At 35.4% G+C, this 27572-nt stretch overlaps 1 protein-coding gene across 2 annotated transcripts in view; it reads left to right on the top strand.

The window, feature by feature from the left end:
* The window catches only part of RAB11FIP2 (RAB11 family interacting protein 2), a 34407-nt gene extending 7097 nt beyond the window's left edge, over nucleotides 1-27310 (top strand). The window contains exons 2-6 of one of the 2 annotated variants that reach the window (XR_012662782.1): nucleotides 5262-5704; nucleotides 6409-6871; nucleotides 18921-18966; nucleotides 22627-24826; nucleotides 26413-27310. Coding sequence is in view for 1 of the 2 variants with exons in the window: in XM_075107262.1 (XP_074963363.1) it covers nucleotides 5262-5704; nucleotides 6409-6871; nucleotides 18921-18966; nucleotides 22627-22854 (1180 nt within the window). In the remaining variant the exon portion in view is untranslated. Of the gene's footprint in view, nucleotides 1-5261; nucleotides 5705-6408; nucleotides 6872-18920; nucleotides 18967-22626 lie in introns of both variants that reach the window. The other variant, XM_075107262.1, reaches the window with a different exon arrangement.
* The last annotated feature ends 262 nt before the right edge of the window (nucleotides 27311-27572 follow it).

Below are 27572 nucleotides of genomic sequence, written 5' to 3'. Positions count from 1 at the left end.
ATAGTATTCATCTTTGTGAATGTCACCACTTATTTTAGTAAATGATCTGTTTTCTTCTTCTTTTCCCCTCATGAACAATGTAGTTTGTGCTCAGCCCCTTGCCTTAATTTTCCTACTTACTGGCTTTTGGGGCAGTCTTTCAGTATGGTATCCGAGTGGCTTATCACAAAACATACTTCTGCATATTTCAAAGTGCATTTGCTGCTAATGAAAGTGTTGTATGGTTCTGGGCTTTGGATGTTGGTTTTTATCTGTTAGCTGTTGACGTTCATGCTAGTGGGATTTTGTGAAGCAAGTTTTTTCAGTGTATCTAGCTTGAACATAGTAATCTAAGATGAAGACGTACTTCTTTCCCATGACAGCTGATGGACATGCTCTATCATTGGGATTTTGATGGTCTTTTATGGGGGTAGTTTTAGAAGTACCCGCCAGTGTAGAAAATTCTCCTCATCACTGTGGAGCGGATTAAAGTTGCTTAGCAGATCAGGATGCTGATTTTACCTGTAAAATCAAGGTTAGAAGCCTTGTGGATGCTGTGATGATTATGTGGCTTTTTGCAGAATTCCTACAGTAATTTGTGAATCAAAATCAAGATTTTGTAAAAATCTTTGGGTGCAATGTAATGATTTCAGCAAAGCACAACTAGATCTGCTCAGTAGGTATTTCCTGGTAGAGTAAAGGCAGAGTGGTGTTTTTGAGAGGCAGCAAAATGAGTGGGAGAATCCCATTAGTACTTTCCAACTTCAGCACTGGCAAGAAGACCGAGCCAGAAGGTCGTCTGTCATGCACAGGTTGAATGTGCTGGCTAGAAGACTTCTAATTCCTGTTGAAATTGGTAGACGAGTATCCCAGTGGTTTTGGAGGCTGTTAAAGTTTTAAGCACATAATTAAAATGTAATTAAAATTACAGAGTGGTTTTTCTTACCCATACTGTTATTATTTTTCTTACCCATACTGTCAACCTATCCTGCCCACTGTTACATGGTGAGCAGAATAAGTTGAGTGATGCTTCCTCAAAGAAGAGGGAGGGCTAAGCTTTAGAACAGTCAGATTCTGTGGCAGATTTGGAGGGTAAGACGCGACGACATCAGCTTCCTGCTTTTAGGAGAAGAGAAACAAGATATTGGTTTCAAAATATTTGTTGAATGCAGGATGAAGGGTGCAGTGAGAATAGTGTATAGATAAGCAAAAGTGAGGAAACCAAGTTAATGGGGAAGAAATGAAATCAGAAAAAGGGGAAGAAGAGAACAGTTGAAGAAAATGTGTTGAGCATGTAAATATGTTTGTAGATCACTAGCTATTTAGATGGCATAGGCAGGCCAGAATTTTGTAACTTACTTATTTCAGTTTTCTCCTTCACTCTTCATGTCTATCTTTACTAAGGGAAAGGGTTCAGTACGGCTAATACTTTACAATTTACTTTAATAGTATGCAGGAGACGGTTATTGTCCTTCTTAGAAATAAGGGAGTTTGTTTTTTCACCCCTAATTGTAGGCATGGCCAAAATTGAGTAATTTTGTTGTGGTTAGAAAATAGCCCTATCTGAAGAAGCATGGCTTTAGTTTTTCAGGGCTGACTGTTCAGTAGGATTTTTCCTGTTCGGCCCTGAATGTTGATCGTCCCGCGTTAAAAAAAAAATGTCAGCATACATAGTGGCAATTTATATAATGCATACAAAATAAAAATGATCAGAAACCTGTGCAAGACAGGCGAAACCCATTAGCGCACTCAACAAACAGATGAGAAAAAGAAGCAAGGGTTGTTCTGATGGAAAGCATAGGGGAAAAGTTGAAATTAGAGGGTCTATGGAGGATGTTGTCCATTTGAAGGTGAGAGCAAGAAGTATGAATGTGATTCAGAAGCCAATACGGCTTCCTTTGAAGTTGGGAAAATTTGCCAGACTGTGTACAAGGTCTGTTTAAATAAAGACTGTCTGCAAGACTGGATGTAATATTTGGTTATTAAATAAAAGGGCATCTGCTCTCATAAAAGCCACCCTGTTTTGTTCGTGTATGTTATTGGCTATTTTCCTACTTTGTACAGGCTTTCTATAGAATAAGCTCATGGCAGCCTGACAAATGGAGCATTTATTGTGGCTAAAAGTACTGTAAACAAAACCAAAATAGCAAGTTTTATTGGCTTTTATAATACATTACAATTTTTTAAATTGGCAGTGGTATAGTGGAATTTAGTATTTTAGGACCCAAATGTTGTTATCTGAAAACAGTGGACTTAATTTTCCAATTCTTTTTTCTATTATGTACCGTGCTGTTTTTTCTATTTGTTGCTCACGCCCATGTGTTGTAGAAACAGATTCTAATAAGAAACATTTACAGACTCAGTTGCCCATTCATGTGCAGCTCCACACAAATGCATTGCTTGCGTTTGTTCTCATCTGTTTAAAAAAGTAATTATTTGCCTTTGAATTTGAAGAAAATCATGATTTGAGTCTGCTTCTCATATTGTCTTGTTATGAGCTGAAGCATATGGTACCTTCATCATAACAAAAACAAGATAAACTCTCCAAGGTAACAAAGAAACCTTCTTGAAATGCCTATGAAAATTAAATATCTGTCTCTCATACAAAGAGTTGATCCAGCAATCATTAATCACACAGAAATTCCACTGAAGTCCAGAGAAATTTTGCTGGAGTAAAGAGCTTATGATTAAATTCTGCTGGAATCAGTAGTGGTGTTGAACCTGGTCCCAGCAGGTATGAGGTCCAGTCCCTTATGCCGTTCTGTTATCTTCCTAGGGTAAGGAGAGTCTCTTTGTTTTCCCAGCTGACCTTATTTTTAGTGTCAAATTCTTCGAAGTCTACTTTGAAAACAAGTGTACAAGCTGCAAAGGCAATGTATTAGTTGTGTGCTGGATTTGTCTCCTTCAGACCTGGTGAATGTCAAAACAGTATGCAGAGGTATGCCGTAGGCAGGTGAGTACTGGCAGTGACAGAGAGTGGTTGTTGATCCATGATAAGAATGTTAATAATTCAGTTAAATTAACTTTTAAGAGAAAACGTCCACAGCAAAAGCTTAAGAATTTATGTCGTGGTATTGTTCTAAAACAAATTAGCAAGTGTCATACATCAGTTTAAAGTTTTGGTAATTCTTAACTCGAAACATGAAAATTCAGCAATCTGAAATACATTTTGAGACCTGTGAGGGAAGAGAAACAGAGAGAAGGGAATGTGTTTTCTTACAGTGTAGGCTGAGCCATTAAATTTGAATATCAAAAAGTGAGGTCCTCTCTGCCTAATAAGCTTCTTAAAACACTCATAAGCCTCATTTATTTTTATGTTTACATTTAGCATCTGTCTAAAGGAATCATGGGCAGGACTTTCACTTTCAGGGTGGTTTTTTCTGCACAGGCAAGATCTGTCTGAGCAAAGGCTTGCTCGTTATGGCTGTGTATTGTTTGTTTGTTTTGTTTTAAGAGAATATATGAATATGTTTTCTTTTAAAGAAGAGTTTTAAAGAAAGCAGTCTATCTTGTCTTCCAGTTTTTACGACATTATATATCACAAAAAAGATTGGGTCTGTTGTGTGCGTTTTCTGTAACAACTCTATAGATGACTTAAAGTGTTTCTGGAATCAGTTACGAAGAATTCAAATGTTATTAACTAAAAGGAAAAGCGATCCATCTTCTTCAGACAGGTAACATATTTCAGGTTTTGTGTTTCATTTAAAATACGTATATGAAGTTAGCTTATAAGAGAAGAAAAATTTTCTTCCTGAAGGCTTAATTGTCTTCTTACTGGTTTGAACTTCTGGATCTACTGGTCTGGAATCATGTTGTCCAGTGCCGGGATAGAGAAGGTCTGATATTTCTTAATTAATTCTTGTTTAGTATGGGATATAAAACCTTTTGGACATCACAAAGCAACAAAAAAACCCATAATACTTATTATCCTTTTGGTTATTTCTTTGGTGGGTCACGTTAGAAGTATTTTCTCAACCAAAAAATAGTATCTCTGCCTGAAAATTTTATTTCAGCTGTCACCTTTAAAAATATTTATGAAATCTGAAAGGAAATTGAGGGTTATTTTTCTCCTTTCCTGCCCTTGTTTTCTATATTTGGCAGCACTGAATAATGTATGTATAACTGCATGATCAATTCGGCGTCTGTGCTGATAGGCAATTTCATTTCTTAGTCTCCAGTTCAAAAGTTACCTTCATTGTGATAATGCACTGATGTGTTAGCACGTGTGCATGCATTTCTCCTGACCCTGGGTTTAGAGCACTTTGGAGCTGGTGCATCTGAAATATGCCCTTGTGCCCCTTTTTGAAATAGGAAAATGCTATTGATGATGGGTGTGGAGAAGGGATTGTGTGTCAGTCATTCATTTACGTGAAGGAAGATTGAGCCATAATTCTGTAGATGCTTGCATGGGACAGTGGAGTACAATAGGGAGTGAATAAGATGCTTGGATAATGATAAAGCCTTTATTCAACCTGGCAAAGAAGCACACTGGGCTTTTTGAAGCAGATGATCACACCTTTGATCTCTTTTCAAGGAGTGGGGGTTTATGTCAAGGTTCCAAAGCCTGCAGAAATATTTCTGAAGTTAATCCTGCTGGTGACCTGCAAAAGAAGGGACAGCTGTTAGATACACCTACGCCCTCGCTGTTCTGCCACCGGTGCTCATGGAGTTACTGTCAGCATTAGTTGGGGTTACAGACTGAAATGATGATTGACTATTCAGGCGTCTTGGATGTTTCTTGGCTAGTGCTAGTGCCATTGACATAAATCTTAACCAGTGGTTACGAGGAAGGGACAGAGGGGAAAAATGTTTGCTAGTGTATAAACCTGAGCAAAATCAAAGGAGAACAGGTTACTAGATGAAGTATTTGCCACATAGTAAACATTCAGGTAATACACATCACTTCTGAGTAAAGGCCACTTGAAAGATATCGAGAGTCCTTTTTAATAGCAAAATAAAATATATTTGTATTTCTAATTAACATTAGATACAAATTCCCCTTTGTCAGGGGATGTGAGCACATTAGCTTTGTGGAAGTTTAGTAAGCTTCCACAGAGTTGATTTTGATTCTCAAAACAGGTGAACACTGCAAAATGCTTCATGCTTGCTTAGTTATTAAGTTCTCTCTTCAAAAGAAGTTTTTCAGTACAGTAATGTTTTAATTTTTGGTATGGAATTTGGCTTTCATATTTTAAATTATACTAGTCAGATACATTAACCAACTAACCATAGTTTAATGACTACGCTCCAGAAAACTTAACTTGCTGTTTTTCTTCTTTAAGGTGGTTTCACCTAGAGTCCAGACAAGGGAAGAGAACTAAAGACAGAGGAGAAATAAAGGTCAATATTCAATTTATGAGGAATAACATGACAGCAAGTATGTTTGATTTGTCAATGAAGGACAAAACCAAATCCCCTTTTGCTAAGCTAAAAGACAAAATGAAGGGTCGAAAAAATGATGGGACGTTTTCGGATACATCCTCTGCAATCATCCCAAGTACTCACGTACCTGATGCAAATGTAGAGGTATGTAGTGGTGAAGTACAAACGAAATCAAAACCAAAAAAACCTTTCCTTCTGGGACCTCAGCGGCTATCCTCAGCTCATTCAATGTCAGATTTAACGGGATCGCATGTCTCCTCAGAAAAAATGAAATCCAGCACAGTTGGATACTCTCATCTTTTCAGGCGTCAGCTAGAATCTTTTGGTTCGGTCGATGAAGGTGGTAAGTAAAACTTGTGACCATTATAATTACAGTTCACTGCTATTAGGGCATTCAAAAGTCTGTTTCTTTAGTTTATGAAGCAATTACAAGGCCAAAGAGTTAAGAAATATTGCTGGCCTATTTTTTTTTTCACTTCCATTAGTTGGTGGTGACTCATAATTACTGTTTCTGAGCATAAGAAATAACTTTTATTGGTCATAATGTATGGTAATTTAGCATTTTTCTTATGTCCTCATCTGAGAGTATGTTGTAGTAAAGCATGGCATGCTGGAGGGAACTCCAGGCAAAAATAGTGTCTTGTGAAAAGTAAAAGTCTGTTTAAAAAGTTGAAAACTATCACCAAAGTTTTAAACCTGATTTATATAAAGAACTGAAAATACTTTGCATTGTTCAAAGTTATTACGCAATTGTCTCTTTCTTGAATGGAACACTAGGCATAGCTGTCTTCTTTGTAGAACTTAGTTTTCATACAGGAAACAAAAATTTGCTGTGGTGTCTATCCATAAACGTTTCTGAACCATGAATTCAAGGCCACAGCTGCTGGTTTGTTTTTTTTGTTTTTAAATAGCTTAGTTACTCAGCAGTATTTTGAACTGAGGCTCCATTGCAAAGCTTCTAGACCTAAGCTCAAATGGGTTCTCTGCATGTCATAAACTATGATATAGTGTCTCATTGATAATATACTAATGACAGATTGTTTGCAGGGAGTCTAAAGTCTCCACACAGAAGGACATTAAGTGTTGATACTTCTAAAATGAACCAGCTTGACAGCACAGTTGATGAAACTGCACTGGAAGCACAAAATGACCCATTTACCAATGTGAGTGCTTCGTTACCCCAAAAATTTGCTACACTGCCAAGACAGAAGAATCCTTTTGAAGAAAGCCCAGCAGCATGGGATCAAAACATAAGTCTGTTTTCCAAACCTGTTGAAATCAGAAAAGAAATTAAAAAAGAGAAAAAAGAGAAAGTTAGTCTTTTTGAAAGAGTGACTGGAAAAAAAGATAGCAAGAGGTCAGATAAACTTAGCAATGGGGGATCAGACAGTTCTACTGACTTGAAATCACCTAGTGCATTTGGTGAAACTCATCAGGAGAGTTTTGACTATGATTCAGCTAATCCGTTTATGACAAACTTCAAGCCTACAAGCATGTTGCCATCTTCAAGGTAGGTTTTTGCTGTATTTCGATCTGATATCTTGGAACATGCTATATAAATGAAAATGTGAAGTACTGAGGAACACAGTCTTTGTGCTTTGTATGCATTTATATCACTGCTTATCTGTTTCTGAGTAAAAGTTAAGAACTTTTTGTATAGTTTGATCTTTTCTTACTTCATTTTGAAGTTATATTTGTATTACTAATTGTACTGTGAATGTTCTTGCATACTTGTGTTTGTGGAAGACCTCATTCGTGCTTCAGAATGGGTTCTTCCTGAAAGTCTTCTGCGTTGCCTGAACATTCATTGCTAGTTATTACACTGCCCTAACTCCAGGTTTTAAAGGAAAAGGTTTCAAGTCTAAGGGAAAGATGAAACAGGATAAATAAAAGGGTGAAGAAAATGCGAGCGATGGAAACAAATCCTGTGGATGTCACCATTTGGGAAAAAAATGGATTTAGATTCTGTACGTTAAAGCACAAGAATTTAAGACCATTCCATTTCTAAATGGGAGCACCCACATGGGTGCTTACCATGCTTGAATTCATTTGCCTCACTGTAGCTTTGCTGAGTGCCTGGGTATTCAAGTCATCGCACAAGGCAGCAGTTTATGTGCTAAACAGAGTGAATTAAGTTACAGGGACAGATAAGAAACTTTGATTTAAATAATCCATTTTAATCTCTGTTTGTCTATCAACAGTTAACTTGTTTCCCTTAAAAAAACCCCAACGTATTCCACAGTTTATTCCCTTTCTGGCTTTTGTTTGCTAGTGAGGAATATATAATCCCTATATAGATCTATATATAGATATATATAAAAATATACACACTGTATGTATATAATTATATATACACACTCACCTCATGTATACTGTTTCCAATGGATAATTATTGAAACAGCTAATTATTTAACTTTTATTCATTTGCATTCTCTTTTTTTCCTGTATATTAATGCCAGAAATTAACAGTTCTATTTTTTTCCCCAAGGTAATGATTCTTTTCTATTTAATGACTTAAATTTGGTAGAAATTTAATTTAAAATTAAAATGCTGCAAACTGGCATTTTAAGGTTGTAAGATAAATCACCATTTTAAATGGAAAACATTGTTCTAAATATTTTCCTTTTCCCTGTCTATTAATTCCTTGATTAATAGCACAGTAGTATTTTCTTTAAGAAAAAAAAAGTACTTTGTTTCTTGTCATCTTGTTCTTTAAGATTTTAGAACAGTTTGACCTTATTGTATCCCAACTCAGTTTTATTCATAGGTTAGAATGCATGCACTCCTGATTTAAACTTATAATCATTTTCTCAACAAAACCAGCCATGGTTGTGAATTAGATAAATGAACTGAAACGGAACTGCTATAGAAAGGATTCAGTTGCTAGAAGCTCATACAGACTTCAATGACTTGACTCATAGAAGACACTAGGAAGATAAGTCAGTTCCTAGTGTCTTAAATAATATGGTTACAGACAAAGTCTTAGAATATTATTTATTTAATAAAGGATTTCTCTAGATTAGAGTAAGGTTAGGATGTAGCTTGGTTTGTCAGAAGTTAAACTTCCATTTAAATAAGCTCCTTTAAAGAGAAGTAATTTAAATAACAATTAAAATTATACAGCATTTAATTTTTTAAAAATGAAAAATGTATTCAAGCAGATGCTAGATATAAGTAGTGAAATCTTTTGAAGTTCTTGAATGCAGCAGATCTTGATAAATATAAATCTTTAGCAGTAATCGTGATGGACTTTTTTTTTTTTTGTAATTAAAAAGCTCATCACAGTGCCCATTCAGAAGGACTCTAGTAATTTGTTTTCCCCTCTTTGTATGAGTCTCTCTTACTAGTTCTTGACTTTTATGTAAACATAAACTTTTGATAAGACAAACAGATAATTCTGTTGTTTTCAAAAACCAAAAAATAGTAAACATTTTGACCTTTTCTATCAGACAGCTATTATGGCATAGTATCTAGCACGCAATAATTTAAGTTAGAAGCTCTCAATGTTTATATTCCCCAGTGTTATGTTCTGTGAGAATCTTTTAGAATAAGTTAACTTTCTTTCAAATGTATCTTGTACAATGATATTCTTTTGAAGTAAAAACTAATACAAAATGTGCATATTTAATAAGTTTACAGTTTAAGTTTACCTTTTATCTGTGGAGGATTTCTTAAATAGAATCCCTTTAAATTTTTCAAACTAGTAATACTGTGAAGAAAGAATTGTGTAAATCTGTGGCCACAAAATAAATGAGGTTGAGTAACAAATTCAGTATGCAGAAAGCCTACACAGGGAATTTAGACTTTGAGATGCTTTTTATTTACTCCACATGCTATTAAGCTCTTTTGGATGGATACCATTTCCGCAAGTAAACCAGGAGATACCTTTTTATTAAAGTGTGTCCAAAATCCGTGTTCCGGTGTGGAGGAGTGGTTTGCTTTGCAGGTGGATCTCCCAGTTAACCCCACTTAGCTAAGCCTTTGAGTGATGGAACAGCCCTGGGCATGTGAACTGGATTCCTGGATGAAACTCAACTGGAAGATGTATACCAGGAGCACACTGTAGCCACAAAAGAGTGTTCAGTCGGTAGGATCAGGCTGGAGATAGTGAGAGGTGGAAGAAAAAACCCCCACAGCAACCCTCCCACCCTCAAAAAAAAAATGACCAAACCCAACTCTCTCATGTGCTAAGTGTGAAGGTCAGGTTCTTAGCACCAATGAAATGCTGTCTGTAAAGTTAATGGGGGTCTTTTCAGTGACTTTGGTGAGCTTTGGGTCAGGCTCAAGTCCATCATGATTAATTGTGTTTGATAATGATGAGTAAGCAGCAATGCTGTGCAGGACAGCAGCTCATAACATCACCACTAACTGATGGCTGGGTAAGCTCCAGAACAGAGTTGCTGAATAACCCTTCTTCACCCAACCAGTCGTTAAGCACTCACTGGCTGTGTACATACTCTGGCACTAATTAATCTTATTTACTAATTAAAAGAATGAAGATAAACATATTTTCCACATGTTTCTCAGCTGCTGATACAGAAAATATAGAAGTGGTTCAACAACAGTTATAAGATTTTTTTTTTCTTCTAAAAGCAAGAAGTATTCCAGGATTATTTGAAAATTATTATTTATTTTTATTACTATTTATTTTTGTAATTTTAAGACGGTTTAAGAAGTATTTAGGAAAAGCAAAACAAAACCTGCCTGGTCTGCATATAATAGTAGTTGTCAGGAAATCACAAAATATGGACCCCTAATTTCTACTAATCTCTGCTCTGGCAAAGGCTTGTTCAGTGGCTTTGGCTAAATCACTTAGTCTCCCTGCCTGATCTGTAAAACGGGGATGATATTTCGTTACATCTTACAAATGCTGAGTGGCTAAATTAGAGTTTTTGAAAGGTTTTATAGATATGGTATTACAGTATTACATAAGTGTTAAGATTGGGTTTTTTTATTGTGTGGCGTGTGTGTAATATAGATATTTATGAGCTGATTTCTTGACAATTTAAAAATGCTACAGTCTCATAGTGAAACAAGAAACACTGTTTTTGCAAATACTACAAAATCTGTTCATTCCAGAGGATTTATATCATACGGTCAAAGAAGAATTTTTAAGCATACAATGTCTAGTATATTTAGCCAGCGTTTACCAATAAATAGTTTTGTCTTCGTGCTTCTTAATCCACTGCTTTGAAACTTTTACCTAATTTTGTCTTAAATTGCATTCATTCTTACAATTACTGCTATTGTCATGGCTCTCAAGAGGTTAATTTGCAGTCAGGAGCCACATGGATTTTGCATTGAACACAGTTAAAGAAATTGAGGGTACTCCTGGAACACAAAGATTGTTTTGTGCCATGACCAAACCTTGTGCATCATTTCTCTGAAATTGTTTGTGTTTAGGAAAATACACTACAGCAGGCTAATAAACTGATGTGAAAATTTCTCAATTTTCACCACTTGACAAGTGCTAAAAGAAAAGCATCTTTAATTTTAATGTGTTATTAGGACCTTTTTAGAGAGATTGTACAGGTTATTAACAAGGTCCTGTGAGACAGGAGACGGGTAATTAACAAGACTTACAGAAAGAGAGTTTAGGTAATTAACAAGATCTTAGGCACTGGACACAGGGAAACAAATAGTCCAATATTTAAAGCTGACGGGTTGTAACTAGTCTGATCAAATTCCAGATCTGGGAAACTGAATTGATAGGTGTTTGGGAGCTTTTGAAGAAACATTATAATATACATACACATGCATACGCACAATATAAGTGTGTGTCTGTATATGCATACGTGTATACATAGCGAGAGGTATTAAAGAAAACCTTCTGAAGTAGCACTTCCATGACCTAAATATTGTTAAACTTAGAAGGTAAACCTTGTGCCAACATACTGGTTACACTTATCTCAGGTTCTTGCAGTAAGTGTGTTACATTCTAAGCACTATGGAAGATGGAATAATGGAGGAGAAAGAAACACGTATGTTACTCGGATTCACTGTAACAATTATGAATAATGCTCATTTATAACATCAGTTATTGGTCAATTGGAGCATAAAATACAAAAATATTAAACATTTTCTCTGTTCTTTTACTGCTTTAGCCTTTTTTTTAAAATTGCAACTCAAAAAGGAAGAAAAACCCCAACCCTGAAACTCCTCTCTTTTGCACCTTTCTGCTTTGTCTGTCATTTCTGAATGCGGTTATTTTCTTCAGCATCTCTCCCGCATACTGTCATCACATGTAGCTGTTAGAGCTGCCTGCCTCTCCAGTGATGCCTGTTCCAAACAAATCAGTGTCTGCCATTTCATTTTTCCCAATGACTGCAATGTTTGAAATAAGCAATTTCAAATATTTGATATGTCCATTACTAGATTTGGCGGAAAAAAAAAATTGCGAGATGCCGTGAAAACGTGAGGCTCTTGATAACCACGATGTGTTCGGATCATATTAAATTGTTAAGTCTAGAGAACAGCTGATGTCTGTTACATTTTAGCAAATATTAAAATTTTCTTTGTGTGATGATCAACTAGTTAGAGAAGGTTTTGCAAAATCACGGTGTTACCCTGAATTTCTAGGTTACTGCTTGTCAGCTGAGCTCTGTTGGTAGACCAGGTGCCTGGCTTTAGTCAACTGTAGTTCTAAAGTAAAACCTGTTGGCTTAAACCACAGTGAAGATAAGTTATTAGTGCAATAACTTCAACGTCATCAAAGATAAATGACTGTTAAATGGTTTCAGTCTCGTCTGTTACACATGATGTGCCAGAGGCATAGTTACTGCGTTTCTTCACCAAGTAGGTCATCCTTTCCCAATGTGCAATACAACTCACTATGTTTAATTTTCATATGCCTTGTTCAGAAATGTTGATCTCTAACAAGTTTACTACTGTGATTGCTAGAGTAATGAAGTCTGTTCTGACATTTTAATGTATATTTCTGTGTTAGTTAAAAAATCACTTCAGATGACCTGTGCTATTTTCAGAATTTTTTTTCCGCTGTCAGTGTTAGCATGTCTTATCTTAAGAACAGCGTACTTCTGCATTGCTTTTCTTGAAATGAAAGGATTTTTTCAGTTCTCTACTGAAATTTGACTAGACTTATCTCTAGTCAACTGTGGTTATCTATAGTCTAGGTAGAATATTGGTAGACTATGACAGTGCATTAATTATACTCTAGGCTGTTTATACTTGTTAATTCGGTGTGGTAAAACTGTTGGTAGAACATTATTTCAACAAAACAAATACATTACAGGTATGTGAGAGGTAACAGCAAACAACAAAACAAGCACAAGTCATGCAAGGATTTTTCGTCTTCTGGTTTGTGCTGCCAAGACTCTTATTGTCTGATTTAGAAAGATCACTGCATGTGATGAGAGAACAATGAAATCTTGCCCAAAGCTATGTCAAAGCGATGGTCACAGTATTTGGGGTATTACTAGGGTGGTTTGGAGCAATCAGTTCCTGGAGAGATAATGTAGAAATACTTAGGATTGATCTTGACTCTTGCAGACTCATCACCAGCAATCACTAACTCCTAATTAGTTGTCCATTTTAGGAGCACTTTGGAAAGGTCATCCTGCTGGCTGCATGACAAAATTTTTTCAAGCTTTCATTGTCTGTTGGTGCACATTAGGGCATGTGAAAGCTTTTCTGAGTGGATGCACAAGGCATATTATCTGTCCCAAGGGGGAATGCACTGCCTGTTCTATTTTCTTTAAAAAAACAAACAAACTAGGTAGTTATATCCAATTTCTATATTAATAAATGCAGAAGCTATGTAAAATTGATGAACTTCTTTCTGTTTCATTATAAGAATTCAGAATTAGTGCTATTTTTTTTTTAAGCATTCAAAAATAGTTCTAGAAGTTTCAGTGCCAAATTTTACTTTGGGCTTGTTGGTTTTTCTGGTTGACTTGTAGATCCGTAATAGTAAGGTCTTTTAGTGGAGGTGCTGGCACAGCTTTTAGTATAAAAGAACTTTAGTGGTCTCTTGGGGATAAAACTTCATTAGTTTTTTAGCCACAGCACAACTGCCTAGTAAAAGCAGAAATATTTAAATACTTTAAAATATTAACTTTTTATGTGAAACTGTTGTTGTTTGTTTCCAGAAACTTAACAGTCAGTTGAATGCACTGTGTACGATCACTTTGGAGTTTAGAATGTCTTGTAAGTCCTGAATAATAAGTGAATTTGCACAAGTAATGTGTCCAGCAGTGTGCAAGTACAAGTGCTATTGTTTTAAGATACTTATATTTCTAGGAGGAGAAGGCTGGCATTCTTGCAGAGCTCATGAATGCAGCCCTGTGTGCCTCCAGTTCCCTTGATCTTTCTCCAGCAGTATCAGACACCTCAGAATCAGCCACCAGCCTACTGTGGATCCAGATTCATGTCTGGTTTTGAAATGAAGGTGTTTATACATAACAGCAAAATTCTGTTAAATTCTTCAAGTTGTTTTAACTGAAAACTTCTATATAGTTGCATTGTCATGTTTCGACTGTACTAAAATTGGAATGTATGTGAGCTACAACAGAAAAGGCTGCTTCCTGGAAGTGCACATTGGTCAGGACCATTACTGAGCACTGTATTCTGAGACTGTAACTTCTTTATCTCATTGAACCTTCTGCCATCTTGAAAGTGCTCCATAGAGTGCAGCAGTATAGTCATGAACAGACCATTTCCAAAGTAATCTGTGTAAAGAATATGTAGCTTGAGAACAGATGATTTGGAAGAAAAGTGTGTCTTACATTCAGATTTCAGGGATTTTGGTCCAGTTTCTTAACTCCTGGCATGAGACTTTATATTAATATTAAGAAAACGGAATAATAGCAACAAAACCTGATATTCTTTTCATGTCCTCCTGGGGTTACACAAACTCCAGAAGGCCTTGGAGCATGGCTTGACAGCAGGACAATTTATATGGTGAAGTGTCTTAAGTGATGTTCCCCAGAATCTGATTGGGAAATAAATGGTAATATGCTTAGTCCGTACTTGCTTAGCTGCCAGACATGACAGTCATTCCTTCTCAGAGTATAAAGTGATGTCTGCATTGCCAGGCACAGCAGGCTAATAATATTCTATGGAAAGAAAAGTTTCTGAATTTCATTAACTGTATCTGATTTTATTAATTTCTTTTGTTTTTCTAGTACATTGGTAATAACTTAAACTGCATCCTAATATTTCAAGGTTTTGATACATGTTATGAGAATCCAAAGAAAAATGGGTAAGCAATGTAATAAGAATCAGTCCAAAGACTGAGAAGTAGGAAAAAGAATAGTTTTTCAACTCTAGTACAAAATGAGCATGGTAGAGCTTCACTAATAACATGTACATAGATGTTCCGTATTAAAGGGAAAAAACTGAAAGCTCACAATGAGCATATAGGTATTATGGTTATTTTACAAGATGTCGAGTTAACAAAGAAGATTTCAATACTTTTTAATAAAGATTAATGTAAATATTGTAGGTTTACTTTCTAACAGTATACAGTACAATGATCATATAACTAATAGGAATAGCTAAAGATAAGTAAAAAGCTTTTGCTCCTTAAGAAAATATGCTTTCCATACAGCATAATTTAGGAGCCTGATACCCATTCATTATGTTGTCAGAGTAAATGGTTCAGGCACTAAAATGTTTAAATCAGTTATAGGAAAGATTTTTTAAACATCATTTTAATCTCTAGGCATTTAGAAGCTAAATATTTAAGCAGCCACTAGACCTAATGTTTGAATTTTTAACTACCGTTAAACTTCAAAAGACAAAATTACAAGCTCCAGTCATAAACTTGAGCCTGTGATACATCCTAAACTCAGCTCCACTGTGTGGAAGTTTCTATAGAAACTGCAAATAATCAGCATGCAATGTGAGTATTTAACCACCTCGTAAAAGTAGGTGTTACAAAAAAAAAAAAAAGTTTCATGTAGTTCTAATGAAATGTACTTAAATAGGGAAAATAACAAAGTATAAAATAATATGCTTGCTATGATTATGAAATAGTCGTCCAAAACACTCTACAGAATTGGCATTATAGTATGTCTGTCTCCATTATTAGTTTATTCTGTTCTTCTCATCACTTTTCTCCCCCCAGCTACATGGAAATAGGGAAGAGTTCTCATCTCAGATGAGTTAAAATTTAAATCCAAGCTAATAAAACCCCAGAAATTCAAACAAACTTTACTATTCTGTAAAAACGTCCGTGTAAAGAAGTTGCAATAAAATAATGGATATTATGTAATCTGGTAAAAAATATCTGATACAAAGTAATTGTTAAGGCAACTGATCGAATTCCCATGAGTGAAATGGGGGACATGACTAATTTCTGTACTAGATTGAAGAAGTCTATCCTACCGATAGTGGGGCGGGGCAATGTAGGAGTTGGGTGGCTTGCTTGGTCAGAGTCACCTGCATGATCCTACTGCAGCTGATTTTGAATCTGCTGGTGTGATTAACCTCCCTTTTACTAGGTCCTAGCTTTCTTGAAGGGCATTGGAGTGAATGAAAGTTTATTAGCTGTAAGAGACAAACCATGGAGCTTCTGCTAAAAATCATTATGGGACCTGGGACATCACCTTGAAGCACATGAGACTCCACAGTGGTGGAGCACGGGGCTTCTTGCCCTGTCTGGGTAAGTGGAAGAGGGAGATTACTTGATTCCTTGAGATGATGAAGGACACAGGAGCAAGAAGGTAGATGAGCTCTTTTCACTGAACAGAAAAAGGAGTCGTCAAGCTAGTTTGTGCAGGTTGGAAGGTATGTCCAGTAAGGAGGTGTTAGACTCAGATATAGCACCCAGGAGTTATGCACAGTGTTAATGATGACGAGCCACAGAAACCCAGTTTCACTTTTGTTCTCAGGGTGAGTTGGCAGAAACTCCATTTGTTAGAAAAGAATCCTCTTTTTTCTTGTAAACTGAGCAAATTTAGTTTGGGTATAATTGAGAAACAATAATTCTAGAATCCCACAATGCCGCTTCTTTTCTTTACCATTGCTGTTCACAGAAAACTGCACTCAAAAAAAAGCTATAAGAAATTTTTTTCCCAAGCTGTGAACATAGTTTTTTGTTGCTTCCGTAGCAAAAGCTCCCTGCCAATTTATGCAACACTGGGAAAAAAGCAGAGTTGGGACCATAACAAGCATTATCACTACGAATTGTGATTGTAACACAGCAAAAAAAAATATTGCTTTTTTTTTTTTATAATTGCCTAGATCAATGATTTCAGAGTGCTCTTAGGAAGTCAAGAAAATGGCTGCTTGAAGGAGGCTTATGATGGTTGTACAGCCTGTGGGCTGTGGTCCTAGAGGCCTGTCTTCTGTAAGCTATTCCTAGTAATCAAGTTAGATGGTAACTTTAGGAGTGTACTATTGTAGTGAAATTTAAATTCAAAAATAAGTGCTCTCATGAATTTCAGTCCACCAAACATGCAGCTCCTCCAACTGCATGCATTCATAATTTTACAGTATTTTCTTTCGAGGTATTACTTGGGACTTGGACAGTGAATTATGTGTATGGCGGTGAGAGCCTGCATCTGCTCACACTCACCTCGGGATGGAAGCGCTGGCAGGAAACCTGCGGGGCACAGCAAGGCCGTGGAGCTCCCACCTTACTTAGCAGACAATCTGTTTTAAAAAATGTTATATGCAATCTCAGCACCTGTTTCTTCCTTGAGAAGCAGTATATTTTTCACACATCTCTTTAAAATATGAGTACAAGTATTCTTGGGGTTTGGGTTTTTACTGGTGAATATTTTGTTTAATAGTTTTTCAGTTTTTGCAAGTATATTCAAGTTGCTTCATGTGAAATACACAGATGTGCTCTTTTGTAATTGCAGTTACAATGTCCACAATATTACAGAAATGACTGCAAGTTTTTTAGCTAAAAAAAAAATAAATTAGGCCATATTGCCAGGGATTTATACTTCTGATTTTCAAATGCCACTTTTCATCATCAGAACTGCTGCTTTTCTGTTAAGCTGCTGCAATGAAAAAGAGTCCCAGAACTTATTTCACAGAAACTCTAAATTCATTCAAGGCAAAGAAAGATCTTGCTTTCTTAACCTTTCAGAAAGTCACTCAGTTGAGCAGTCAGGCTGTATTATTCTATATCTTGTCTAACATGAGGAAACAGTCCCAAAAGAAAGATATCCCAAATTAACACCACACTTCGTTAAATAGAGACATTCTTGGTTTTCACCAAGCTAATTCGATCCAGTTCAGTTAGCTCATTTTTTTTGTACTTGGATCACAAAAGGCAGCCATGAATGAAGTAAGTTCATCATGTGTTTGACACATCAGTGTGAAACTAGAAGGCGAGCTGTGAGGGAGGGTTCCTGCCTTTAGCTTTTTAGACAATACCCGATGAAAGAGGCCCCTCATTCAAAACTGGTCTCCAGCAAACGAGGCAAACTGCTGCGGATCACTGTTACAAACAGGTATGATGGGCATTAACCAGAACTTAGTTCATCAGACACCTCTTGATTTCTAGTTGTGAGTGTTTGTGTAATCCAATCTTTAATATCCTCAGTCTAGCAGATGGTTCATGGGACTTCAGTATGAGCAGAAGACTGCCTACGTTGGAAATGAAAAATAATGTAGAGAATAAAAAATGTAAATGTAAAAAAATTCTAATGTAAATTTTTTTTACAGAAAAAAATCAGGTTTCATATTTTACATAATTTATATTTGTAAATTATGTCCCTTCCACTTTTACACCATGAAATATGTGGCTTATAAATTCAGATAACACAGTGTGAACAGTCACAAAATACATGTTCCTTACTTTAAGCTTCTTCTAAAATAAAAGTGTAAACATATTTTTGTAACTTTTTGTATTACTCTTGTCAACAAACGTCACCCTTGACAGCCAGTATGTGCAATTTCTTAGGCCTACACTTCAACGATGGCTGCTTTTGTCAATACCAACTGCACTTTTGCAGTTGAGGGAAAAAAATCTCAACACAACAACATCATGAAATAGCTTTGCTTTCTGGATATGTGGGATAATCAGCAGGTTTGCAAAATAGCTTATATTTACTCAATTTTAAGTACAAAAGAAATGTTGCTAATAGAAGATGGCCTTTCAGCTCTGAGTTAAGCTGGTGATCTCACTGGAATTTCTAAAGGACCTTTCTCCTCTAGCAGCTGCCATGAAAACTGGGAATACATGTTAGTCTGCTGGGTTTTGTTGGTTTTTAACAATCTCATCCCAGGGATGCGTTTCCAGAATATTTCATTGAAAGTATCTCTTTTTCGCTTAGAAGCTTGAGGTAAGTCTAGATAGACGAGTGAGGGAAGCCCAATCTGTAATAATCTTTCTTGCATTTCTTAATCACTTATTCAAATTTTATGACAAAAAGAGTAAAGAATAAAAAAAAAAAAGAATATATGACAATTTCCTTGAACTTTGAATATTTTCCTACTTCCTCAGTTCAACAAATCAAGAAAATAAATAATATTTAATATTTTATAGCTATATACCTAACTCAGTATTGTCTTCTAGTGGATGTTTTGGTCAGATAAGCATGCACTGCTAATATTCAGGGTTTTGGTTTTTTATCCCACAGTTTTAATATGAATCCTTCTGGCATTGAGGACCTCAGGAAAACAATGGTGAGTTATGAAGTGTTATGGAGAGCCATCAGTAAGTGCCAACTAATTGGTACTTGACACAATATAAGTTATTATTTTTGTTTAACCTCTTATAAGGAAATGTTAATGGGTTTTGTTTTTCTTTTGACACATCCAGAACATCTAATTAGAAAATTAGAGGCTTAATATAAATTTGGAAATAAGGAAGAGTTTTGCACTCAATATGCAGTGTGCTTCTGGTGTGATGATGTAGAGAGGAAAGAGAACATTACATCTTTGCACAGAAAGTAAAAAGAAAACTGTTGCTTTGTGGTATTTCAGATGCCTCTAGAGAAGTGATAGTCAGGTGAGGAACTCTGCATTAGCCAGAGTTTCCTGTCACTATAGTCTGAGACTTGAGGACAGTCTTCAGACAGTGAATCAAAATGGAAGTAATGAACTGATACATGATGGGATTAATAATACAAATAATAAATGAAGAGCCTCTCAGAAAACACTAAAAATAGAAATGCTAGAAGTTGTTATTCAGAACTGTTTTGACTCTAAAAGTACCTAGAATAAATTCTGTGCTAAAAAAAGACCAAAAAATCCAGATTTCCTATGCAGTGTCTTTGTTTGAAGGAAAATGTGGTCTTACTAGAATTTGTTCTGTGAATAGATGAAATCTTTAAAAGTGGATTTCTTTTCAATCTTTAAAATATACAGAAAACAATATTCACAAGCAAGTATGACTTTGTACTGTTTGGGTTTTTTTGCTGGTTTATGTAAATGATTTGAAATAACATTTGATGTTATTCTAAATGCCCAACTTTTTATAATGTAAGTAACTGGTGGGAGATGTCAGAGTATATGAAGGCTGCCTTTGATCAGATAGTAAACTGAATTCTACCAGGCAGTTACTTAATCTCTGACAAAAAGCGACATCAAAAAAATTGATTTAACTTAGCAGCTATTGTCTGTACAGTAACCATAATTGCAGTTTCTGTGTGCTTGCAAATGTACTACTGCAAATCATGTAATTTATTGCTGGTAAAAGCATCGGTTTAATTCTTTTAAGAAATAAGATGTGAATTGTTTTATTGAAAGGATTTAAAGGTGATAAAAGAAATCCTTGATGATTTTTCTTTTGGAATACCAGCTATCCTAAATGTCAGTTGTAGGATTATGAGGTGGCGCTCATTTAATACAAAATACAAATTAGGAGGAGAAGAAACTATATCTCAACCATAGTTTTGAATGAAACCATTTGAATTTTTTTTTTAATATTCAGGATTGCTTTCTAAGGTGTTTGAAGTAATTTATTATTAGGTTCTGCAATAATAGCCCTCACCAAGTTATTATATTTCTTCCTTGTGCATCACATTTAGTAATTATGTTTGTATGTCTTCTACTCTGGTGCCAACACCTGTCTCTGAAAGCAGTGTTTAAATGGAGCAGTAGCCAGTTGAAGGGGCAGTGTGAGCTCTTTAAGGCCTAATTAAGAACTGAAAGTAAGATGAAGTAAGTAGGACAAAAGATGTGAAAGTAGCTTAGATGATATTCCCAGAGCAGAATTCCTCATTAGAACAGTAAAGAGATGATCAGAGATTGCCAGGCCTTCATTTTATCTAACTCCATTTCCTCTGGCTGCCAGTGTGTACCCCAATAGTATTTTGTAGCTGAGGCAATCGTTCTTTGCATAGCTTGTTATTTAGAATGTTTTTTTCTTAACAATTCATTATAAGATTAATGTTTTGTATTAAAATTGTAGTATCTGGTTTTGTAAAGATGTAGTTGTAGTTGCTCAAACTGAGCATTTAAAATCTTCTTAACTTTAACAATATTTATTACTAAGTAGTAGCATCCTTTAAATTAGTATTTTGTTGTGTAATTAATGTGATAGGTTATTCCCCCCCAAAGATCTGTATGGAGCACATGTATGACAAAACATCTTCAAAGCATGTGCATTACGCACAATTTTCCAGTAAAATTTATATAATAAAGACATCATTGCATCTTAATTCCTGTTCCTTTGCCAAATCAGAAAATTAGGCAAATGCTGTATTTTAGACATGGAAGTGTTAATGTCTTTTCCAATGTGTACAAAAATTTAGTACCATAACATAAAACTTTACTTCCTTCCTGTAGAAAAAAATGTGCTAAAAATATAATGACCACGAAGTGAAGTTATTTTCTCTTCTATACTTGTTGGAAATCGATTACTAACCAATTCATAAATCTCATCATTAGCCATTGTAATAAAGTGGGAGTTATTGATCACTTACAGTGTTGTCATTTGATGAAATACTGAGCACACATACATAAACATGAAATTAAATACTTCAAATGTAGAGAGAAACCCTTAAAAGCACATATTTTCAAGAGCTACTATTAGGCCAATTGATCTGTTGTACTTCAGCCTATTTGCAGTGCACCATCACTTTTAATTAGGTTTATTTGAAAACTTTGGCCACCTGTGCATTTTAATGATTTGACATATGCCAATGTGCAAATATGGAGCTGTATGGAAAGAAAGGGAATGGAGCATGGAAGAGGAATGAATATGACTTTATTATGTGGTGTGCTTCCTAGCTGTGCAAGCTTTATAGTTTTTAATTACAAGTTTCTACTGTAAACAAAGACTATCTTGTGTTCTTCTTCCGCCCTGGTAGAGGTGCAGGATTTGAGAGGTTAGATAATTTTACTTAAATTAGAGGTTCCATATCTTTTAAGTTCTCCATTTCAGAATCAGATAAATCTTACTGCTTAGCATGTCTAGCAGTGCTAATACTTCTATAAACCAGCTCTCACAATCTTTTTCTCAGTTACACATTTCCAGATTTTTCATAATCTGGTTACTAATTCTTCTTGACACAGAACAAGGCATACAAGTATATAGTATTTTGGATTGCATGTTGCCCATGTTAAGGGGACTAATTTGTCCACCTCTGCTAATACCTGCAGTTACTGAGTCGTCAGAAATCATTACAGAAATAATTCCGTTTTCCCTACTACTTAATTCTAGGCCCCTCCTGCTTTAAAGCAAGCAAGCAGGCAAGCAAGATCTTTTAGCAGTACACATTTCTGCATTAAGTGCTCTGCTGCAAATAAGATGCAGCCTTTTAGCTTCACCTCAAATTTAAAATTGCAAGCTTTATTATACGATTCAGAGGCTAAGGCCTGGAGAACCACTGATGGCTAAAAATAGAATATTAAAGACAGATGAGGGCTGATGTCACTTAGAGCTAAGTAAATGTTTTGCTATGATATGCTCAAAAGGTGAGAACTCAGGAAAGTTACAGTAGGACTTGAATTCTCAGGGCTCTTTCTCTTGTTCTTCTCTAACTAAGGTTACCACATAGCTGGTTTCCCAAAATGGACCTGCTAACTGTTCTTGTGGTTACTGAAACTGCTCGTATGGTCATTAACTGCGTATACGTCTCACTGAGGACAATATTTTTTTCTGAGATGGCAGTGTGGGAAACTTCAAACTGGGGAACCTATCTCCAGTTGTCTGCTCGAGTGGGGGTATTGGAGGGAAAAGCTCTACAGTAAATGGTGGTGTGTTTTCTAAGTAAAGTTGCTTCTGTCAGGAGGTGCGCATGAGAATCATGAAAAGCGATAACCCATCAATTTGTTCAGAACGGTGACCTATTTAATAAAATCTGGTTTGGTTTTGTTTTGTTTTAAACTTACCTGTAGGATGGAAATCCTTTTGACGCCACTGCAGGATACCGTAACCTTACTTACGAAGAGGTTTTGCAGGAGCTGGTGAAACATAAAGAGCAACTTAAGAAGAAGGACACCCATATTCGTGAACTTGAGGATTACATTGATAACCTTCTTGTACGAGTAATGGAAGAAACACCTAGTATTCTCAGAGTGCCATACGAACCTTCTCGAAAAGCTGGCAAATTTTCCAAAAGCTAAGATAGCGATACCTGATGGAACTTTCTGCTGAATACATTAGTGAAAGGAAATCACACTTTAACATTTTGACTTCTCTTCATTCCTTTTCTCCTAAGAAATTCCAGGAATTGGGAGGATGGGACAATGACATGGGTTTTTTTCGTTTGTTTTTTACTCCAAACACTAGCAGGGACTGCCAAAAGTAATATTCTGTTAGATTACCTAAATAACTTTTTTTTTCTTTTTGAAAACACCTTTAGGTACAGAAAACTTAGAGTAGATTTAATAATACACATTAAATATGTCCATGCAGTTCATATAACCGCTTAGTGTTCCCCGTGTGGCAGTTTCAGCTGGGAAGCCTGTGCTGTGATGAATGTTTTCTTGAATGATTATTGGTATTATGCAAATATATTGAGTCTGATATTGCAGCATGCCATCAAGACCACTGTTTTCAAGCCAGTGTAGTACGCTTTACTAAACCTAAGTGTGGTTTGTTGCAATGGAATGTAGTTTGTTCTACACATATTAGAGGAAATCAGTGATGCACAGTCTCTGCAGAGTAAATGCTGTATTCTATACAACGTGCTTTTTGTATAACAATGTAAAAAATACCATGCCATTTCAGTAATGGCACATGCTGGAATCGGTTATTTTACACTTAAATGCTGAATTTTGTGTATAATGATTGAACTTTCATAGTAAGCTCATCACATAAGGTTGTTTTGAGGATCTTTTTGTATGAAGATATTGCATGCCTTTTTATATGTTAAAGTACTTCGAACAGTATTAATAGATTCGGAGGTAGGACTGGAGAAAAGTGTGGAATAAAGATATGAATACCTTGCTCAGTAAAAGTCTGCAGTGAAAATGTAGGACAAATGAACAGACTGGCTTAAATAGATGTGATAATTCAAAAAATATAGAAGTGACTCAGTTTAACGTTGAGTTTTACATGCTATATATCTGTCTTAGCTTTTCAAAATCTTACGACAACAAAGTATATGCCTTTAAAAATAGGCTGTGTTGCTTAAACATGTATAAAGTACTTAGAAAGGCCTTTCATTTAAAAAAAAAATCTGTATTCCTTTTAAGTACTTCTAAAAGTCCGTTTTCATTGAGTCAAATGAAAGAACAACATAGTAAATTCTTCCTGATCATTTAATAATTGGTTGTAAAATGACATGTGAAAAAGGTATCTGTTATTCAATAAATTGGCAAAATATAATGATGAACATATAATGGGAAAATACTGTAGGAGAAGAATCCTCACAATATTAACATAAATAGATATTAATTTTAATTTCCTTTGTAAGTCTCAGTTGGATTTTGTCTGTTGCTGAGAAACAGTAAGATGATATTTTAAAGAAAGTCCAGAGAATATTTTAGATCTGGATTTAAGAAAACTGACTGTCTTTTCCTCCTCCTCTTTTTCTACACCTGATCTGGTTTATTTTTTCTTACAGCACCATGTAATGGCTGTTGCTGAGGAGGAAAAAAAAACCTTGAAATTAAACCCCAATATTTTTTTTCTGTAGTGAAAGATCTAAATATGTTTACATTTTCAAAATTACAAAAATTAGTGATATCTTGAATAATTACAATCTGGAAAAGTTGAAAAAGTTCTATCTGAATGCTTTTGATGATGTTAGTATTGTATGACAGTACAGAATTGTTAGAAAAAAATACTTCTTTGAACAATTGTTCTCAGATTTCATTTCCTTATTTTTGGCTTTTTTCTTCCTTTTCTCTTTCTCTCTTCTTTTTATTTTCTTCTTCTGTTGTTTTTTTGGTGTTGTTTTTTTGGCAACTACCTCCCATTCCCCTAGCTCTATGTCCCTGAAATGTATGCAGTTTGTGTGTTCCCAGCCCGCTGTTGGGATCCATTAGCGTGGATCATTGTGCCTGGATGGAGCTGAGTGATTCAAGCCCTACCTGTTGTAGTGCGCTGCATTTAGACGGTTGTAGCACAGAAACGGGCCCACTTCATCAGGTAGTCTCTCTTTTGACAGCTTAAGGATTTATCAAGTTTGGTACCTCATAAACCACATGAATGTTCTTTTGACTTAAGATTTAAATGACTGTAAATTTGTAGTAATATATTCGAAGTGCCAAAGGTTATGTACTAAGTTATGGTACGTTTACTGTTGGAAGTTAGGTTTTGCACTCAATTAGATTTTAGTTTCCTAATTACACCAAGATGTATTTCAGTTACTCAGTATTTCCATAAAAGTTCTTAAACATTTTCAAATGTTTGGCCGAAGCCAGTGGTTTTCTCATATTGTTAATGAGGAAGTGTTGTGCAATTGTTCTGAACTCCACAGTCATTTTTAAACTAGCTGGTATGAGACCATCTGTAGTATCTACAATGATTAAGTCATACACACCAATGGGGTTTAACAGGTAAGCCAATCAGAGAAGATGCTCCAATGACTTTTCACTTGCAAGCCAACTTATAATTATTAAAATTAAACTCTACTATATTTAGCACCTCTGAAATCACTTCTTTTAGGATGTAAATGTAGAATATCAAACTGCATAATTGACTAAAAGCAGATCATTTGACATATTTGCATACCAAGAATGATAAGCAGATTAAAGGTAGCGAAAAGATCAATTTTTGTGCATTAGTGAAGAAATTTAGTGAAGCTTTGAATGTGCTATCTAGTCTTTATCTGATCTGTAAGTGAATAAAAGCACCTTTTGTTTCCTAGAGTTTATCAAGGAAGAGGGGAGAACGACAAATGTAATTTAGGAAAAGGTAAAGTTACTGGGAGAGGCAGAATGGGACATTTACAACTATGAAAATATTTTTGTAGCGCTCTAACAGCTAAAGATACGGGCTGCTTTTGGAGCAGTTCTGGAAAGCATGTCATTTTTGGCTTAGAAGATTTTAACATTCTTCTATATTTTGAGATTATTTTTGAAAAGCATCTTCACCTCACGTATATTTTTTGAACGATGTATCTTTCGAATGAAAACATTTCATACAGAGAAATGTATACATTGAAAACAAAAAAAGTCCTGTTTCTCCCATAGGCTAAAACTGTAAACTTTCTTGCAGATTATTGTAAAACCGTAATAACTTGCTGCTTACAGTCAGTCTTTCTTGCCCTTTAAAATGTAGGGATGAAAATTTTGGACACCTCCACATTATTTTAATTTTTTTTTTTCTCAAAAATTAGCATAAGAGTTCCTCCATGCACACACTATACTTTGAAATTATCCTCTGAAACATAGTGACATTCTTCACTTTAAAGAACAAATATCAAGGCCATAGTTTAATGTTGTATGCAACAAATTTAAACTTTCTGCCATTCAAGAAGGATATTTATTATTTATATATGTTACCTCTTGCTGCTGTATTTTATATTTGGCTTGGTTTTCCACCTAATAAGGAATGTAGCATTCTCCCTAGAATATACATAACTACATTTGTTGCTGTTGGCTCCATATCAAGAACATTTTGTAATTTTCCACCTGTGAAAATGTTGCCTTGCATTTAGAAAGGTTTCATGATTTAGGGACCTAATGAAACTCATGCTTGTTAGGTACTAGTCTGCATTTCTTTCTCTACAGGATGCCCTTTCTTAGATGCATCTTAAACAGAACTGCTGTCTTAATATGTTTACTGCTGCACTGGAGGTTTAGTTACACTTCCAGCTTTAAAGAAAGATTATTGTCCTACATTAAGTATCTAAAGTAAGCTCGTGCTTTTTTGCCCTTTATGTATCCATTACTGTTGTAGATATGATAGAGCGGCATTAATTGTGGGCTTCTAAAATGGTGATATTTAAAGCATGTTGACTAACTTCCTCTCTTTGAAGTACCTGGTGAAGGATTATAGCGCTGCTGTGTTGATGATGCTAGATTTAAGGGTCTGTCAGCACTTGCAGTATGAAACCCCATTTTCAGGGATTTATAACTTCTAAATGTGTAGATACAGTCACTGGAAGTATTTAATATGCAATAGGTAGCACTTTAGTCTGTTTGTGAAGGGTTTTAACATTTGTTTCTGTTGAAAGAGTCATGGTCTCCTAAAGCATGGTGGGCATTTGCTTTATCTTTCATAATTTGTACATTGAAGAAGCCACTGTACATTACAAATGGTAGAGCCCTTCCTATTCATCTTAGAAGCTTCCAGATGTCTTGTATTACAATGTACTATAAAAAGCTGAAGATCCAGGTTATATAGCAAGTCTGTAAAAGCTATGAGCGTTACTTATGAGTTAAGGGTTGATTTCGTCTCGTGCAATCAATGGTAGTTTGTCTACATTTAATAATGGTACAGAATCACAACTATATGCACATGTGAGAACTATAAAATTAGAATGCATGAAAAAGTTTATTTTTGTTTCATTATTGCAATTTCAACTCTAATTTGATTAAAATGTTATCTTAATATTTTAATTTCTGTTCATTAAATAAATATTGCATGTCTAACACTAATAAAGCACCACAATGCACTACCGCAGTATTTCTTGAATTGTGATATTAATCTGTGTTATGCAAAGCATGTAGCTCCTAAGCTCTGCTTAAGTATGTGTTTGTAAGAGCCATGTGGTTAAGACTCTCAGACCAGAAAGGTGTATTTCCTTAAGGACAGCTCTAAATAAATATCCCAGCTGTTTGCACGGTAGCCATTAAATCTCTTTGTAGTGTCCAAAACTTACAATTAGTGAAAAAAAAAAGGCATGTTCTTAAATGTGCTAATATATATGTCTTGTTTTATATGACAG

The sequence above is a fragment of the Phalacrocorax aristotelis genome, chromosome 12, assembly GCF_949628215.1.
Source record: "Phalacrocorax aristotelis chromosome 12, bGulAri2.1, whole genome shotgun sequence".
Lineage (NCBI taxonomy): Eukaryota > Metazoa > Chordata > Aves > Suliformes > Phalacrocoracidae > Phalacrocorax > Phalacrocorax aristotelis.
Note: the sequence above shows the minus strand (reverse complement) of the source record. Positions and strands in the feature narration are given on the sequence as shown.